Source organism: Lonchura striata, chromosome 1, assembly GCF_046129695.1.
Source record: "Lonchura striata isolate bLonStr1 chromosome 1, bLonStr1.mat, whole genome shotgun sequence".
NCBI lineage: Eukaryota > Metazoa > Chordata > Aves > Passeriformes > Estrildidae > Lonchura > Lonchura striata.
Window position 1 is genome coordinate 156,877,469 of NC_134603.1, and position 19,004 is coordinate 156,896,472.

Genomic DNA, 19,004 nt, shown 5'->3' on the forward strand with positions numbered 1-19,004 from the left:
TCCACAGCTTCATTAGTGACCTTGGGGTGATTAACGACAAAATTACCTGTGGAATGCAGCTGGAGGCAGGGCTGGGGCAGGGGGTTCCCAGGCTGGCACAGGGGTCTCCAGGCTGGCCCAGGGGTCTCCAGGGTGGCACAGGGGGGCTCCCAGGCTCACCCAGGAGGGTTCCCAGGCTGGCCCAGGAGGGTTCCCAGGCTGGCCCAGGGGTCTCCAGGCTGGCCCAGGGGTCTCCAGGCTGGCCCAGGGAGGTTCCCAGGCTGGCCCAGGGGTCTCCAGGCTGGCACAGGGGGGCTCCCAGGCTCACCCAGGAGGGTTCCCAGGCTGGCCCAGGAGGGTTCCCAGGCTGGCCCAGGGGTCTCCAGGCTGGCCCAGGGGTCTCCAGGCTGGCCCAGGGAGGTTCCCAGGCTGGCCCAGGGGTCTCCAGGCTGGCACAGGGGGGGTCCCAGGCTCACCCAGGAGGGTTCCCAGGCTGGCCCAGGGGTCTCCAGGCTGGCACATGGGAGTTCCAAGGCTGGCACAGGGGTTTCCAGGCTGGCCCAGGGGTCTCCAGGCTGGCACAGGGGGGCTCCCAGGCTCACCCAGGAGGGTTCCCAGGCTGGCCCAGGAGGGTTCCCAGGCTGGCACAGGGGTCTCCAGGGCCGGGGAGAGCGTGGGCATGGGCAGCCGCACAACAGCGGCGCTGCCGCCGCGGTGTCCGGGATGGCCGCGGCGGGATGCTGAGGCACGGGGGCCGACACTCGGAGCCGGGCGGGGGCCGGGCAGGGGTCAAGCGCCCATGCCCGTGGTGCCGGGCGGGCAGGGGCCGCGGCGGAGCGGGGCAGGACCGGGCAGCGGCAGCGCTCCGCTCCCCCTCCTGGTGCCGGCTCCCCCGGCTCTCGGTCCCGGGCCCCGCTCCCCCTCCGGATGCCGGTGTTCCCTCTCCTCTGCCCTCGCCGGTGCCGGTTCCGCTCCCCGCTCTGCCCACCCCGTCCCCCCGCTCCCCGCCCGCCGCGGGGCCGGTCCCGCTGACGCGGGCGGGGCGGGGCGGAGCCGGCGGGAGGCGGTCGGGGGCGGCGGCGGAGCCCGGGGGACCCGCGGACGGACGCGGCTGCGGCCATGCAGCGGCTGTCCGGAGCCCCGCGCCGCTGACCGGCCCCGCCGCCGCCGCGATGAACTTCCCGGGCGGCGCCGGGCAGAGCCCCGGGCAGCAGCAGAGCCTGGCGGCGCCGGGCGGGCCGGTGCCGGTGCCCGTGCCCGGGCCCTCGGGGCCGCAGCCCGGCGGGCCGCCCCCGCCGCAGTTCGGGCTCTCCAACTCGGCCGCGATCCGCGCCGAAATCGGGCGCTTCGAGTCCGTGCACCCCAATATCTACGCGATCTACGACCTGATCGAGCGCGTGGAGGACCTGGCGCTGCAGAGCCAGATCCGCGAGCACGTCATCTCCATCGAGGGTGAGCACCGGGCACCGGGCACCGCGCGGGTCACCGGCGGGCGGCACCGGCCCGGCCGCGCCGCCGCCTTTGTCCCCGCCGCCGCCGCACCTCGCCCGCTGCCGCCCGCGGGGCCCGGCCCGGCCCGGCCCTGCCCGCGGCACCGGGATCGCGGCGGGCCCCGCGGCGGCGGGGCCGGGAGCGCGGGGCCGGCGCGGCCTGCGCGGGGCCGGGGCTCACGGGCGCTGCGGCCCCGCCGCCGCCGCGGGGCCGGGCGCGCCGGGAGGGAGGCAGCCGAGGGGACACGCTCGGCAGCCGCCCCCGCTCCCGGCCCCGCTCCCGGCCCCGCTCCCGGCCCCGCTCCCGGCCCCGCTCCCGGCCCCGCTCCCGGCCCCGCGGCGATGGTGGTCGCGGCCGGGCCTGCGCAGGGCCGGGGACTCCGCCCGCGGCCTCTGCCGGGAGCGGCGGGCGGGGGCGGGCGCTGGTCCGGCATCGGGCGGGGGGGTTTGGACTCAGCGGCGGCGGGGAGCGGGATCCGCCGGAGCCCGTTAACATTAGAAATGCAGAACACTGCGGCCCGGGCACCGGGAGCCGGCAGCGAGGGGAGGGATGGAGCTGAAGAACTGCAGAGGAGCTGGGGAAATGTAATGGAGCCGAGGGGCTGCGATGGAATTGGGGGGCTGCGATGGAGTCGAGGGGCTGCGATGGAATTGGGGGGCTGCGATGGAATTGGGGGGCTGGGATGGAGCCGAGGGGCTGCGATGGAATTGGGGGGCTGGGATGGAGCCGAGGGGCTGCGATGGAATTGGGGGGCTGCGATGGAATTGGGGGGCTGCAATGGGGCTGGGAGGCTGCGATGGAGCCGAGGGGCTGCGATGGAGCCGAGGGGCTGCGATGGGGCTGGGGACTGCCGTGGGTGAGGGGCCGCGATGCAGCCGAGGGGCTGAGATGAAGGGGGGCTGGGATGGAGCCAGGATGGGCGAGTGGCTGCGGTGGAGCCGAGGGGAGGGGAAGGTTGATCGTGCTGTGCTCAGGCCCACTGTGGGCCTGCAGGCTGGTTGTAGCCCCCCAGCCTAAGGGTCCCTCTGCCCTCGGTGAGCCCAAGCATCCAGGAATCTGCAGCCGGCCCACTGCAGGGAAGGCAGGGCCGTGAGTGCCCTTGGTCTATGTGAGGAGCCCCAGTCCAGCTCGGTGCTTGCCGGGCACTGCCGTTTCACTGCCCTGGGTTTTGTTGTCCCAGCTTGGTGGCAGTGTGCTCAGCTCCATTCCTGCTGCCTCATGCCAGGAATGTCACTGCAGGGGCACAGGAGGTAGTTCTGGGGAATGGTAGGCACGCTATAGGGGTGCTGGCCACCATGGTAATGCTGCATGTGAGCAGCAGCCTGGGTGCTTCTCCAGAGGCCTGCATCCCACTTTGGTCCTTTTGAGTTTCTGTGGAAAGGAGGAAAGGAAGATGGCCTGTAAGAAGAGTCAGGCCTGTAACAGAAAAGGTTGCATGGATTGAAGGACTGTAAATATCAGAATTTGTTTTATTAGCCTCATGGTGCAAGGACAAAGAAGACTCAGTGGGGTAAAGACAGGGAGGATGTAAAACCCTGTGCTGATGCTGGAGGGTCCTTTCTACATCTGTGGAGGTATTCAGCCACAGAAAGCTGTTGGGCTGATGGAACTGGAGGAGAGGAAAGGAACTCGGGCTGGATGGAGATGGGTGGGAGGGCAAGGCTGGCACAGGCCATGGCAGTGGCTCAGTCCGATATGTTGGGGTCCCATCAATCCCAGTGGGCTGGTGGGGGAGGACTGTGCTCTGCCCGTTCCCATGGGTTCCTGCAGCTCTCCCTTGTTTGTGCCTCTGATGACAGCTGTGCTGGGAGCCCCGAGGTCACTGGTGACATGATGTTACCTTGTGTGAGGTTCCTGCACTGTGGGACACAGGAGCTGCCAGCTGAGGCACGGCGGGGCTGTGCCTGAGGTGCTCCCAGGGCCACCTCTGTGGGCAGAGCCATGGCGGGCACCGTGTCCCTGCCCCTTGTCCCTCAGCAGGCCGCGGAGCCGCGCGGGTGCCGGGCGCGTGTCCCGTCCTGCGCCCCAGCCCCGGCGGCGGGTGCTGGGCACGCTGGTGGGAGGCGCACGTCTCTTAGCAACTCCTCTGCTGCGTGGTTCCTCCTGGAGCTGGGAAGGTGTGAACACACACACCAGCCTCCTGTGTGCTGCTGCTGAGGTGCTCGGGGCTTCCCAAAGCACCCTGTGTCACCCAGAATGAGGGCTGAGGGTGTCCTGCCCCTGGCTGGCCATGACACGGCTCACCTGTGTCCACGGGGCTGTGGGATGATGCCAGAGGCTGCATGTCCTCGGGGACTTTGCCTGCTCAAGCCACAGCCTCATCCTGCCTCTTCTGAGCCTTCCCTGTGGATTTGAGCAGGAATCCCTCAGATTTCCTTGTCTGGGCTGCATTCTCTTAATACCTGCCAGGCACTGGGATGAGTCCTGATCCTGGTGAAATGTGTGCTGTGTTTACACAGTTACCTGTGGCCCGTTACCAGGTGTGTGTGAGTGAATGAACAGGGGTTAATTAATGGCTGGAAGAGCCTTGCTGGAGATGTTATCATTCCGTGGAGTGCCTTGGTCTGGAAGGGAATTTCCTTCTAAACTGCAGGTTTGGGAGTTGATACAGAAATGTCTGAAAGAGGGTTTTGTTTGTTGATGTTCCTGATCTGAAGATCAGAGTTGGTGACTGGACAATGGTTCGTGGTCTGAAAATCCATGACAGAAATTGCCAGTGAAACCCCAAATTCCATTTCCTAAAATGTGAGCACTGGGCCTTGCAAGGCTTGCTCATGTCCTCCTTCCAGATTCCTTTCCTGTAGGTAATTCCTTCATTTTTGAAGGGGAAAAGTTGAAGGCAGTGCAATGCTGCAGCGGGGCAGGGGGTCCAAGCTGCCCACCCTCTGCCAGGCTGCCAGTGTCCCTGCAGGGCTGTCACTGCAAGGGCGTCACTGTTGCGGCCGTGCCAGCAGTGGAGTCGGGCATTGGCAGGGATGTACAGAACTGGGGGGGTGGGTCTGTGGCAGTGTGGCTCTGCCAAGGAGGGGGTGGAGTGGGTATTGGGGCTGCTGCAGCCAGAGTCCTGCCAGCCCCTCTGGCTTGGGGAGCGAGCCTTTCTTGAGAAGTTTGCAGCCCACGATGGGGTGAGAGCCAGCTGCGCCTGCTCATGGGTCGGCATCGGTGGTGCCACTGTGGGAAGAAAGGGAAATTGCTCTGTTTTGGTCTCCTCCTTGAGCTGGAGCTTTATTCGGAGGCGATGGCGGCTGAGGGGCACTGGGGCTGGGGGAGATGGCAAGTTGAGCTGGTAGCCAGCATCAGCTGCATCACAGGCAGGACCTGGAGGTTTTTGGTAGTTTCTAACCACCAAATTTGGACAGATTTTCAGGGGGCTTACAAAAAGCGATTCTCTCATCCCAGGCTGCTTTCCTTGCCAAATTGTGGAGACTGCTGCAAGCTGCTAAGTTCTATAAAAGATTTTGTATCTGCATAAAGCAAAACGAAACCAACCTGGGGCTGGTGCAGCCCTGCTCACAGTAAATGTGGCCTCCAACATCGTGACTCTGGGACAGGCTGCAGACAGAACCGTATTAATAGAGTTTGTAATTAGAGCAGTAATTGCACAGTGCTTGATTTCTTTCCTAGAAGTGAACTTTGAGCATAGACCAGAACGTGGGTTGGAGGAGGACGAGCAATGCATCTGGGGCGGGGGTTACCTGAGGGACATGCAGGACAGGCTGCGAGCAGCATGGGGCTGCAGGAACCTGCATGCATGGACAGCTGGGAGAGACAGCACCAGCAAGATGGAATAGCGAAAGAAGAGCATGATGTGGGACTGAAGAATGGTTATACAGAGGTTTTCTGGGAGTGTGAAGTGGTGAAGGCAGGAGGGAGAGGTAGATAAGAAGTAGGTGAGATTCCCTCAACAGAGCTTTTGCCAGATGATGGGAATTTTCTTCTGATGTTTGTGGTTGTGCACATGCCTTGCAGCCCATCTAAAGCTCAGCTCTCTGGGAAAGCTTGGAGAGGGTTTGAGCCATGGTGAGGACTCAATGCCCAGGGAGCAGGACCGGGAATCTCTCTGTAGTCAGCTTTACCTGGAGTACATGTTTTTTTCCCTTTATTGTCCTTTCTCACCTCTCCCACCTGCCTCTAAACCCGTGTGGGTTTCCCTCTGCAGTTTAAGAAGCAGGATTAGTTTGGGAAAGCTCTCCTCTACAATTTCCAGCTGTTTCTGCTCTGGCAGAGGCTCAGGATGAGAGAGCCCTGCAGAATGTCTGTGGTGGCTGGGAGCAGCCTGGTTGTCTGTGAGCTCCACATCTGCTCTGCCAGGCAGGGGCTACCCCACTGCTGGCTCTACCTCGCTCCAGGGCCTGGCTGTTGGCTGGGTGTGAGGCCAGCATGGACTGTTGGGTCACTTGGTGTAAATAGCCCATCCCAGGATTTTGGCCTTAAAAAACAAGGCCTCTGGCTGAGGCCTGTTGGAGATACAGACCTGGGCCTCTGCCTCAGGAGTTTACTCCATCATAGCCTGTCTTGCTGTTAATAAGTGCTGTGAATTTTCCAGCTGGCATCTCCAACATCCTGGGTATTTTCTGCATTTTTCTCTGACAAAGGGCTGCCTTGGTACTGGGCATTTTCCTGTTTAAAGCCACTTATACCAGTTACTGAGGCCACTTTGCTGTCTCTCTTTCTCATGGGTTAAATTGGCTGAACTTCATCATTCTGTTCAGTTCCAGCCAAGTCTTCCAGCTCCATGCTCCATCCTTTCCCAAAGTCTTTTGAAACGGCTCCTGATGTGCTGATTCACAAAGCAAACTGAGGCAGGAGCTGCCACTGATGCAGGATCTTCTGGAGGAGGATGAGGACCCTCCTCGCTGGGGGAGCCCCACACTGCCAGGCTGAACTCAGGGCTCACCATGTCTTCACTGTGCTGAATCAGCCTTGAGTAAATTACACCCTTTGGGAAGGAGTGCGTTCTGCTTAGCCAGCTTTTTCCTGCTAATTCCATGACCTCTGCAGAAAACTGCCCTGTTGATGTATGCCTGTGAGTTCCCGAGGGCTGGGAAACCGCAGGCCATGGTGCTGGGGTGCCGTGGGGGGAGCTGCAAACTCCAAAGCCGTTGGCACATGCCTGCTCCAGGGCCGGAGCTGGGCACTCTGGACAGCTGTGTGGCTCGTGCTGTATTACCCCTGCATTCAGGTCATGACCACTCTGACACTGTGGTCTCCAGATCTGCTGGAAGTTAAGTGCAAAGGGGTTAAAAGAGCACAAAATGAGAGGTTGGGCAAATCACAGAACCACAGAATGGTTTGGGTTACAGACCATCTTGTTCCACCCCCTGCCATAGGCAGGGACACCGTCCACTAGACCAGGTTGCCTCAAGCTCCATCCAGTCTGGCCTTGAACACTTCCAGGGATGGGGCAGCCACAGCTTCTCTGGGCAGCTTGTGCCAGGGCTTCACCACCCTGACAAGGAAAAATGTCTTCCCAATATCCCATCTAACCCTGCCTTCTTGTCTGTGAGAAGCCGTTCCCCCTTGTCCTGTCACTCCAGTCCCTTATCCCAAGTCTTCTGCAGTTCTCCTGGAGCCTCTTTAGGCACTGGAAGGAGCTCTAAGGTCTCCCTGGAGCCTTCTGTGCTCAGGTGAACATGCCAGGTGAACATCTCCAGGTGAACATTCCAGCTTGGCTCCAGAGCAGTGGGGCTCCACTCTTGGAGCAGTTCCTGTTCTGACCATGCACTCTGCGTTGTTTGGGTGAGGGTGCTGTGGTCTCCAGGCCAACTCCATGGAGAGGCTCCTAAGGGCACTGGGAAGGGCTTCCTGGGCTGCTCACCTGCTGGCCAGGGAGAGCCCTGGGTCCTCCAGCACTGCGTTGTCCTGGCCTGGCTGAGGCAGGGCTGGCGCTGCTCAGCACCTCACGGTGTCAGTGCCTGGCATGAACAGCACAAGCAAAAGGATCTGCCTGGAAAGGGTCCTGGAGCAGATTCTGATGTGACAGGAGACACTGGACCCGCAGGAGTGATGGGCAGAGCCAAAGCACAGCTGAAGGCGCCTTTAGGACGCTTGAACAAATACATCCCCTGCTTTTACTGAGTTTTGTGGCATGGCCCAAGTCATCTGGAGGCATCTTTGCCAGGTGCAGCTCAAACCTTTCTGAGCTTACAGGTGGAGAATCTGGTCTTGGGGAAGAGTCAGAAAAGGCCATTGCTTGATGCCCTGATGGACAGGAGTTGAGAGAGATGGTGAAACTGTAGCAGGAAGGCGGGGAGATGGTCCTGATGGCTGGGAGCTGAGCAGGATGGAGCTGCAGGTGCTGTGCTGGGGGAGGTGAAGGTTCCTGGTGCTCTGGGGGCAAGAACTCGGTACTGTGGCTAAAGAGGAAAATCTGGGGATGTGAAGGGAAATAACAGGATTTGGAGGTGGGGTCAGGAGAGAATTGTGAGTCTCTGTGGCTGCGGTTTCAGTTCCCTTGATCCAATACAAGCGTGGTTGCTACGGGCAGGGACAGAGCAGCTCTTCCCACTTGGCAGCTCCACCTACCCCTCCCTGCGATCAGGAGCTACTCTGGCAGGAGCCAGGCGTGTGCTGGGTTTGCTTCAGTCGGCTCTCAGCTGCCTGTGGTGTGACCACGGGAACGCGGGTGGCGAGGAGGGGGCACGCGTGGCCAGGTCTGGGGGAGGCAGCGAAGGCCTGGCTTCGCTGTCTGAGCTGTGTGACAGCTGATGGCACAGCTCCGAGCGCCGGTCTGGCCGTGACAGCAGCCCCAGCAGGACCTGGGGAGGAGCTGGGAGCCCGCTGCCCGTTCCAGGGACACGCTCTGGCTCTTCGGCCACACGTTGGCCGTTCTCCCTGTGCTCGCTGTGGGTCGGTGCGATGTCAGTGTTGGTGGCTCTCTGCCTTCCCAACGCAACTCTTGTGGGAAGTCCTAACGTAACTCTTGTCTCAACACAAACCTCGGATTTCTCAGAGTTTCGCAGCACAGAGCCTTTTCCAGTTTAGGGATGCTGTGCTCGGGCTGCTGCTGCAGGCAGCAATGTCCTGCTGACCCGGGCCCGGTCCCCAGAGCTGCCTCTGTGCTGGCTCTGGGATGAGCCCTCGTTGTTCCTGCTGTGCTCGGGCTGCTGCTGCAGGCAGCAATGTCCTGCTGACCCGGGCCCGGTCCCCAGAGCTGCCTCTGTGCTGGCTCTGGGATGAGCCCTCCTCGTTCCTGCTGTGCTCAGGCTGGAGATGCCGGGCCGGCCTGGGAGTACCTGGTGGGAGCAGTGCCAGCGGGGCTGGGTTTGTGCACTTGTCTGCGAATCCTTCATCTGCCATTTGCTTTCAGGAGCTTTCCCAAAGCTCCTGACAGAGCATCGCCACTTTCTGCATAGACACCGTCCAGTGCTGGGCACTGCTGGGCTCTCGCCTCTGGAGTCCCACGGGATGGGAATGTAAGGCATGGCTGCGTCCAGGCTGGTTGTTCTGAGCTAGTCATGGGACTTGCTTAATTTGGGTGGCCAAATTAGATCTAAATGATGTCTGGTCTGGTCCCAAACTGTGTTTCCAGCTGGGCTGGCTGACATGGAATGGTCCTGTGCTGGGGAATACTGGGTGTCCTGGTGCCTATGGCAGTGGGGTACAGCCTTGGGGCTAAAATCCCCTCATAGCTGGTGTGGATGGGGGGGAGTAGGCAGCGGCCACATGGTCTGGAGGAGCAGCTGTGGGCTGAAGGGCTGGCACAGAAGCCTGGCTGCTGGGAATTGAGGGATGCAAGAGCTGCCCCAGCCTGTGATCAGAGCTTGGCTAATTGATGGGCATTTTGGCAGTACCATGATGCTCATATTGCATCCCTCCCTGTCAGGAGGAGGCCTTTTCTCCTTGTGATCCCACCTTCCTGCGTTGGCATCGGATTCTTTTTAAGATTGTTCTCCAAGACTTGCTGCACGTGCAGCAGCTGCAGGCGTTGGGAATCCGAGTCTGTTGTGTTCCTGCTGGCCCTTCATGGAAGAGACACTTGTCCTCTCAGTCCCGCTGCCTCCCGCAGCTCTGGGCAGCACGGGAGCATGGATCCCGTGGGTGCCTATTCGGGTGCATTTCCTGAAGTGATGTGGGAGTGCAAGAAATCTTCTGGGGCGGGAAAGGTCAAAATTGAAATACTTTTAGCTGCTTCCTGACTGGAAGGAGGTTTGTATGATTAAGACCTGTTGCATGCCTGCTCACCTCTGGTGCCTCAGTGACTTTCAGACCTGCTGTCCAGTTACAACCAAACCCTGCTGCTTCTGAATTCCCACAAATCCTAAGGAAATAGATGTCCAGCCAGAGCAGAGCGCCCCAGCTTGTGGCATGCAGAGGGAGAGGGAAGTTTGCATCTGTCCAGGGTGTCTGCTGCATCTCCTCTTTGTAAGCCCCGGCTGAGTCACTGGGGAATTCCTGCCTGGGGTCATGTGTGAGATCTGGTTCTGGCCATGTGAGCGATGTGATGAAATCCTCTCAGCCTCGGGGCTCTGTGCCACACTCCCAGCTGCTGCATCTGGGATCCCGGCGGGTCCTGCTGCTCCTGGAGCTCCAGGGCTGGGAGCCGCTGACTCCGGCCAGCGTGGGCTGCTGGCCCTGGCTCCTGCCGTGGGCTCAGGACTCGCTGGATCTTGGTTTTGGGCAGCTCTGGGTATTTGCCCCAGCAGTGACTCCTGCGGTAGGGAAGAGGGGTCTGGCCTTCAGAGAGGCCCTTTGAACTAAGGGACTAGAGTGACAAGACAAGGGGGAATTTGGCTTCCCGGGCACAGAAGACAGGGTTAGGTGGGATATTGGACAGAATTTTTCCCTGTGAGAGTGGTGAGGCCCTGGCACAGGTTGCTTGAAACAGTTATGGTTGCCCCATCCCTGGAAGTATCCATGGCCAGGTTGGATGGGGCTTGGAGCACCTGGGGTAGGGGAAGATGTCCCTAGAGAAGATGCCACACACACCCCTCAGGGTGCCACACACACCCCTCAGGGTGCCACACACACCCCTCAGGGTGCCACACACACCCCTTGGGTGCCACACACACCCCTCAGGATGCCACACACACCCCTCAGGGTGCCACACACACCCTTTGGGTGCCACACACACCCCTCGGGATGCCACACACACCCCTCAGGGTGCCACACACACCCCTCGGGATGCCACACACACCCCTCGGGATGCCACACACACCCCTCAGGGTGCCACGTGGCAGCGGGTGGCTCCTGGAGGTGGGAGCTGCAGGGCTGATGGCACCGTGGCCCTTCTGCTCGGGAGGGTTCAGCAGGAGAACTCCTGCTCCTGGTTTTCACTGCAGTCACCTTGGAGCCTCACCCGCTCCAGTCCTGTGTACGGGAGCACAGGACAGGGCCAGCTTTGCCGTGGAGGGCTTGGAGCTGGTTTAAAAGGGAGAGGCAGGTGCTGATGAGCATGTGGGGGTCTGTGTCAGGACACGGGCCCCCCCAGGTCATCCACCTCAGCTGGGGTAATTTGGGTGTTCCTGGTGGGCACAGAGCTTGGGGGAGCTTTGAGGAGTTCTTTAAAAGAGGAGAATAAAGCGATTTCAGGTGGTTTACATAGAGCTTTTCCAACATGAAGCACAAACAGGAGGAAGCAGGGAGGTGTTTGCTGTAATTCGGCATCTGAGAAGTGGGGCTTCTGCCAGGCTTTGGGAGGGAGACAGTGGAGGAAGGATGGTTGTTACGGAATGAGGTGTTTGGGAGGGGGAAGATACACAGCTCACGTTGACGTGACAGAAGAGGAGGGCCCGGAGGGGGATTCAGAGAGAGTGTTTGCCTGCTGAAGAGAGAGGTTAGGCAAATAATTCCAGTAGCAGCAGTGTTGTGGCTGCATGGGGATGAGGCAGGATTTTATGGGTTATAGGCGCTTTTTGGCAGAAGTAGATGCTGTGGGCCTTTGGCTGTGTGGCCAGGGGACAAGGAGGTTTCAGGAACTGGAGCTTGTGTGATAAGATGTGAGGAGAAGGAAAGGAGAATCCGTGAACTCTTACTGTCTGAGTCATGTCCTCAAGTCCCAGACAGGGTCTGAGTGACGTCCCTAGTCCCTGTGCAGCAAGGGCTTGGGGGGAGATGGGACAAAGCTGGGATTAGCAGCAGCTCTCTTTAATCATGTGAACCTTGGGCTTGTGGGTGCACACTTGAAATGCTGGAGGGGAAAAGAAGCTGAGACTTCATTTTGGACAGGAGACAGTCCAGGAATAGAAAAGCAGAACTATGAATCATCACACAGAGCTGAGGGATGGCGTTAAATTAAAGGCTGGCTGGAGGAAGCGTGGAAAGAGAAGGGAAGGTGCTATGGGCAGAGCCATGTGAGACACCCAAAAAACAGCATAACTGGAGGTGGAGAGTGAGGATGGTCTGTCTGAGGCTGGTGAAAGAAGCTGTAGAGAACTAGGAGAACAAAGAGGATAAAAGGATTGCTGGGATCAATGAGGACAAGGTGTTGTGGCCAGTTTGGTTCCTGAGGGAGGAGCCTCAGTGTCCAGAAGAGACCAGAATCTGAAGGTGAGGCAGGAACAGCCTTGTGCAGTGCCCTGGTGAGACAGAAAAGGGCAGTGGGAGATCCTGAGGTGGAGATGTCTGTCCTCCAGGGAAATGAAAGTGTGTCAGTGACATCAGACACCTTCCCAGGAGACTGGAGAGAATTCAGAGGGAGGTGGGTTTGGTGGATGGACTGGGTGGGTGAGGAATTGCACAGATGGCCACATCCAAAAGGTTATGGTCAGTGGCCAAATGGAAACCAGTAATGAGTGCTGTCCACCCCAGGTCTGTAGTGGGACCAGGACTGGCTAATGTCTTTATTAATGACATAGACAGTGGCACTGAGTGCACCCTCGGTGAGTTCACAGGTGACGCCACGCTGAGGGGTGCAGGTGAGAGGCTGGAGGACAGGGATGGCATCCAGAGGGACACTGACAGAGGAGCTGGCCCATGGGATCCTCATAAAGCACAGCAAGTGCACGGTCCTGCACCTGGTTCTGGCCCATCAGCTGTACCAGTACAGGCTGGGGCACCTCCCACTGTCCCAGCCTGCTCCAAGCCCCATCCAGCCTGGCCTTGGGCACTGCCAGGGATGGAGCAGCCACAGCTGCTCTGGGCACCCTGTGCCAGGGCCTCCCCATCCCCACAGGGGAGAATTTAATCCTAGTATCTAACCTAAATCTCCTCATGTAGTTTGAAACTATCACCCCTTGGTCTGTCATCATCTGCCCATGTAAAACATCTGGAATTGCATTTTTTACTGGAAGTTCTGGTGAGTTATTTGGGCTCTGCCTGTGCTGGCCTCTGCTTTGCTCTTAGTCGTGGAGATTTACAGAAAGAGTTTTAAACCTCCCCTGTCCTCAGCATCATTCCTCAGTGTCTTCTCTGTCTCGTGTGGAACATGCCAAGCTTTCCTGGGTCCTTATGCTGCTCCCTGATGTGCCTGGGGTTTGCCTCTAGTTTTTGCTGTTTGTCACTGGTCACCTCTCACTCCTTGTGTATCTGCTCTGGACTCAGGCTAGGGTGCTGCTGCCACTCCTGTATATTTATCCTTATTAATCTGACCTAATTTCTAGTTTCCCTGTGCATGACTTCCCATGCCAAGCCCGGTATGGGGCTTGGGTGAGCCAAGTTGATCTCCTACCACACTGGTTTCTTCTGCCCTGGGATGATTTCTGTGTGTGCCATCACTGCTGCTTCATGGGGCCTACAGCTTTTTGTAATTTGTTTTGGTTTTTATTTTTTCCTTTTTCCTTGTGGACTTGCTTCCAATAAGATCTTGCCTATGGAGTCTGGTAATCAAAATTCTGGAATGGTCTGGGTTGAAAAGGATCTTAAAGCTCATCCAATTCCACTCCCTGCCCTGGGCAAGAACACTGTCCACTAGGCCAGGTTGCTCCAAGTCCTGTTCAACCTGGACTGGAGCACTTGCAGAGATGGGGAGTCCACTGTACCTGCCTCGGTGGAGTCTCTGCAGTTTGCTGTCCTTCCTCCCACTGACTGTAAGAGCTTGTGGGCAGTTTTTCCTGCCTTCCCTCCTCCCATCAGCTTCCCTCAGAGCATCAGCTGAAGGGTGCTCTGGTAGTCTGCAAGACCTGGAAATTGAGCTGGGGAGAGTCTAAGAGAAAATTGAGGACAAAATGACACGTGGCCTGGTACAAGTGAGAAACAGGTGTGAGAGGAGGTGCCCAGCCCCTTTGCAGGCCTGGGAGTGGGTTTTTGGGGAGGGGATTGCACAAGGTGTTCGGGGAGCTCTGGTGGTGAGAGAGGACACCGAGATACTCCTCTTGGAGGAGAAATGCCTAAATGTGTGTTGGGCTTAGGTGGTTTGCAGGCTCTGTGGGGTTTGTGGGGTTTGATTTCAAGCACAAACTTTGATACTGGAGTGTCTATTCCGTTACTGGCCATGTATCATGAACTAATAAATGGTACTACCACCCCCCTGTTCAGTTTAACAGCTTTGCCATCCAGGTTGGGAAGTACTTTGTCTGGCTGGAAGGTCTTGGATCCCCCGTTCCTGGAAGTCTTCACACCCTCCCGTGGCAGCCCACCCGCTGCTTCTTCAGTCGATTGTTCCAGTCATTAACTCCTCCAGCTGATGATAGTTCCCGTTTAATTCCCAATTTGCATTCATCTGTTTTAAAGTTCATTTTCTCACTTATTTCTTTAGATTAGACTAAATAAAACTTTGTTACCTGAACATTGTTCCCTGAGAAGTTTACTGTTACTTCATCATTAATTATCTCTTGATGTTCTTTTGGGAAGTAAGTCACATAACTCTCATTAAAAGTCTCTTCATGAGTTCATTTTGTGTGGTCTTCAAAGAATTTTTATGGCTCTTCCTTACCCAGTGTTCTTAAAATGAAATTCATCAGATTACAGGCAGTGTGCTCCCACTTGACCCAACCGCAGTTGAGGAACTGTAAATCCAGTTCCTTTCTCTGCTGGCTGCTCTTTTTTATGAAATCCCAGAGTCTGGGTTGGGAGGAACCTTAAAGGTCATCTGTGGCCTGTGGCAAGCACATTTCTCTCCCTCTCAGGATTTTTCATAGAGGTGCACGGAGAGAAATGTGCTTGCCACAGTGGCCTGTGTGCATTAGAGCTCTGTTGTCCAGCATGCCCATCTGCTGCTCCCTGATGGGGCTGATGTGACTCCACATGGACGCTTCCTGCTCACCCAGTCATTTCTCCTGAATTGTAAAGACCCCAAAAGGACGTGGTCTGTGGTTTCGGGCCGGGGGATCTGACTGTCCTGGCATTCCTGGCATTTGCCATTTCACCTCTCTTAGAGCTGGCATAGTAAAAGTGTTTTCCCAGTTGTCTGAAGCTTCCCAACGTCACTGGTAAGGCTCCAGGTGTCACAGGAATCCTCTTACCTGCTGATGTGCATCTCTGACTCTTCTGAGCCTGGTCCTGCTGTGTTTGTTGTAAATGACTTTGCTGCGTGATGGTTTATAGAGGGAGTGTTGTATGGGATTGGGTTACATGATCATGGAAACATGGGTGGAGTTGTTTGTGTCATGGAGCCGTGGATCACTTTGGGCTGCAGGCACCTTCAAGGTTGTCCAGTCAAGCCCTGTGTCAGCAACGCCTGAACCACTGGAGGAGTGCAGTCAGCTGTAACACGAATTGTTGTTTAAGAACATCCAGTTCCATTGACTCCATCCCTTCCCGGGGAGAGCTGCTGGGGGGTATGAGGTCACTTTGCTCTCTTCCAGCCATTCCTGAATATCTCTGTTATTTCCATATTTATTTAAGACTCGCATGAGCAGGAGTGTGAGCTCACTCTTTCTCGCCCTTCCTTGCACCACTGTATTCAGGTTGTTTGTGCCTTTAAATTAAAGTTACTTTTTTTGATGACATTTTGAAAATGGCTCCTGCTAATGGTTTTGCCGCGCTCCGTTTGTCTGTTTGCTCTTCCCAAGCGTTTGTGTCGGCGCCTGTGGTGCCGAGGCCCAGCAGCCCCTGCCCAGGAGCTGCTCTGGGGAGCAGCCGTGCCTCCCCGTGCAGGTCTGCGCTCCTCACCGCCGCTTCCTGCTGCTCTCAGCATTGTTACAGACGCCTGTTCCCCAAGGCTTCAGCTTCCTACACCATTTTTGATGCTTCCTGCGTTCAAGATCTTATTGACATCTGTTTCCTCCTCTTCCTACTTTTTACCCTTTTTTGGGCAGTTTGGATGTCACTTGCCCCCAGGCAAGTTTGGGAGTTTTAGCCAAGCTGTAGTCCTGGTGTTTTTATGAAGAGTTGGCATTTGGACTGTCTGATCAATTATTATGGAAGCGTAAAAACGCAAACCACAGAGAAAGCACCAAACTGGGGCTTAGAATCCTGGAATGGTTTAGGTTGGAAGGGACTTTACTTCCCCTTCCATTCTACTCCCTTGCCATGGTCAGGAACTCTTTCCACTAGACCAGATTGCTCCAAGCTGTGTCCAACCCATTCTTGGACACTTCCAGGGATGGTTCAGCCACAACTGCTCTGGGAAAACCCAGGTTGCCCTGCTTTCCTCTCCAGGTGTTGAGTCCTGCTGCTGCTCCCCCATTGTCCCTGGCTCCCACTGTGCCCACGGCTGTGTCTGGCCCCAGTGCAGCATCCCTTCCTCTCCTTGAGCTAGTTCTGCTGGTCCCAGAGTGCAGCAGCGCTGCCAGATTTAGGTGGCACAGTAAAATAAGAGCAGTTACTGAGGATTTGGGTTACTTTATTATGGAAGTAGGTGCTAAGCAGCTTTCTTCAGGTGAGAAGGGTGCAGTGGTCAGAGGCACAGGGTGGGTCCGGTCCCCTCAGTCCCCCAGCATCCAATGACACTGTGCCCTGGCCATGGGGGTGCAGCACAGGGGAACGTGGCGATGGCCTTGGCAGTGCTGGGGGAACACTTGGTCTTGATATGGTATCTGAGGGTTTTTCCAACCTTAATGATTGTGTGATTCCATGACAAACTGTGCTTCTGGCACAGCCTGGCCCGTGGGCTGCCCCGTGCCCCGGGCAGGTGCTGTTGAGGCTGGCGAGTGGGTGGGTGTGTGGGGCACGGGGTGAGCCCTAGGCTGGGATCAGAGCCAGCAGGGCAGGGGCAGCTGTGCTCGGGCTGAGGGCTCCCCAGGCTGCAGCCACGAGGGTCCCCGCAGCAGGGACGCCAGCATGTCTGGGGACAGGCACGGCACCCCTGCCAGCGTCCTTGCAGCACCACTGCAGGACTGGGAGACCTCGCCCACGGCACTGCCAGCTCTGTGCTCTGCCCGGTGCCAGTGCCCTCGTGGAGCAGAGCAGTGTGTGAGCAGACCTGCAGCTGGGGCTGCGTGTGCAGCAGTGTGTGAGCAGTCCTGCAGCTGGGGCTGCCTGTGCAGCAGGGTGTGAGCAGACCTGCAGCTGCTGCGGCTGCCTGTGCAGCAGTGTGTGAGCAGTCCTGCAGCTGTGGATGCCTGTGCAGCAGTGTGTGAGCAGTCCTGCAGCTGTGGATGCCTGTGCAGCAGTCTGTGAGCAGTCCTGCAGCTGTGGATGCCTGTGCAGCAGTGTGTGAGCAGACCTGCAGCTGGAGCTGCATGTGCAGCAGGGTGTGAGCAGACCTGCAGCTGGGGCTGCCTGTGCAGCAGTGTGTGAGCAGACCTGCAGCTGTGTGTGCAGCAGTGTGTGAGCAGTCCTGCAGCTGGGGCTGCATGTGCAGCAGTGTGTGAGCAGTTCTGCAGCTGCTGCGGCTGCCTGTGCTGGCCGTGTGCCTGTGCAGCCGTGTCCAGCGCGGGTCACCGGCACGCCGTGGCTCAGCCGCGGGCTCCGCTGTGCCGCTGGCTGGCACCGAGTCGCTGCGCTGGCAGCCCCAGCCCTGCGCCCGCGCTGGGAGGGACCGAGCGGGAGTCCAGCTGTGGCGTGGGGGGAGCCCGGGTCCCCGGGATCTTGTGGGTGTCCCGCAGCCTGTCCCCTCCACAGCAGCTGCCCGGTGCCACGTGTGACGTGTGACACGGGGAACTCGAGTGGGTGCCTGCGGGGTCCGGGGGGCTCACAGGCTCAGGATGGATCGGAGGTCACGGTGGCTCATCCCTGCTGGTACAGGTCTGTACAGGCAGTGTGTCAGCTGTGCTCTGGGAAGTTCTCTCCAGAGGCTGGAGGAGAGTCTGGCCTGGAGCACACCCTGCTTTCATGGGAGATCAGCTGTAGAAGTGCTTTCAGGCCTGGAGCCTTGCCAGTCTGAGGGTGGGGATGGCTCCTTATGAGCTCCTGATGGAGCAGGCACTTGCTGTGCCCCGCAGATTCCGGTATAGAAGATGGCATCCCTCCAGCTGCCCCAGGTCCGGCCTCTCAGAGCCAGGTTGGAATTTTCTGTGGGTGGGAAATTGCTTTCCTTGAGGTTGGACATCAGTGTCCAAACCTGCAGGAAGGGCTTTAGGAGCATGTCTGTAATCATGGCAGGAGTGTTGCTCACGGCCAGGTGTGCGTTGACTTCCAGGCATGGGCAGGGCAGTGGAATGCACGTGCCATGGAAAACTCCTTTCCATCAGCATGTTGCCCACTGTCTGAGGGTTGGTCTGTGTGATGGTACATGATTAGAACTGGGCTGAGCAATTTCAGTCCTGGATTGGGCATAACAGCCAGGGGAGACCTGGACCCATCAGCTAATGGTCCTGCTGACCATAGTTGGGCCAAGGCGTGGAGCGCGTGGAGGGGATTTTGGGCAATGGCCTCTCAAAGTGGCCCCCTGTCTGGACAGAAGACAGAGGGCCAGCTCTTCTCTCCTGGGAGATGTGTCTATGTTAGTTGAGGGCTTCCTGGGCATCCCAGCTCCCCTGATTTACCACAGCAGCTTTGCTGATGCTCCCACGGTTGCAGTTTACATTGTGCTGTTTGCAAACGTAAGATATGAGTCCAGGGAGTCCCATGGTGTGCTGCCAGGTCCTTCCCACTTTGCTTTCAGGAAAGGCTCGTGGCTGCATGGTGGAGTGGTGAGAGTGGGGTGGGACAGGGTACCCTGTACCCTGAGGGTAGTTAGCGCTTCGGCTCCGTACTGTCCTCGGCTGACCAAAACCACTGTGGAGCTCTGCTGTGTCAGGGAAAGGGCCTGCCCTGGGAGGCACTGGGCCAGAGCTGGAGCCATCCCGTAATTCCTGAGTGACTCATGAGCACATATAGCCTTTTCCTGCTGCTGAGGCCCTGGGGAAGCCTTGGTCAGCAGGATCACTGTGTGTGCTCCGGGATCAGCTGACGGACAAGTCGGCACTGGACCGAGCCCCCATGGGTCGGGAGCATCCATCCCCGATGTGCTGACATGGGAGGCTCTCTGGAAACCCAGCTGGCTGCTGCAGGACGCAGGAGCAAACACCTGAGCGTGGCTGGCCGTGGTGCTGGGGCCGGGTGCAGGGCAGTGGTGTGGGTAAGTGCCATCTCCTCTACTGGCACTGGGGACGGGAGCGTGGCAGGTTGAACAGTTAAATTCCCAATGCTGGTAATTGTCGTTCCGTCGAAGTCTCTAATTCTGCCGTTTCCATGGAAATAGAACGATCTTGTGATTAAGATGTGAGGCTGAGGTGGCAGCTCTCTGGTCCTTCGGAGCTGCAGGCCCTTGTTTGCTCCCACAGTTGTGTCTC

The 19,004-nt window shown here is 58.1% G+C and overlaps 1 protein-coding gene across 2 annotated transcripts in view; it reads left to right on the forward strand.

The window, feature by feature from the left end:
• The first annotated feature begins 1,136 nt into the window (after positions 1 to 1,136).
• Positions 1,137 to 19,004, forward strand: part of AGAP3 (ArfGAP with GTPase domain, ankyrin repeat and PH domain 3) — a 108,689-nt gene continuing 90,821 nt past the window's right edge. For both annotated transcript variants that reach the window (XM_021538996.2, XM_021538997.2), the window contains exon 1: positions 1,137 to 1,431. In XM_021538996.2, coding sequence (XP_021394671.2) covers positions 1,152 to 1,431 — 280 coding nt within the window. In that variant the 5' untranslated portion in view covers positions 1,137 to 1,151. The remainder of the gene's footprint in view (positions 1,432 to 19,004) is intronic.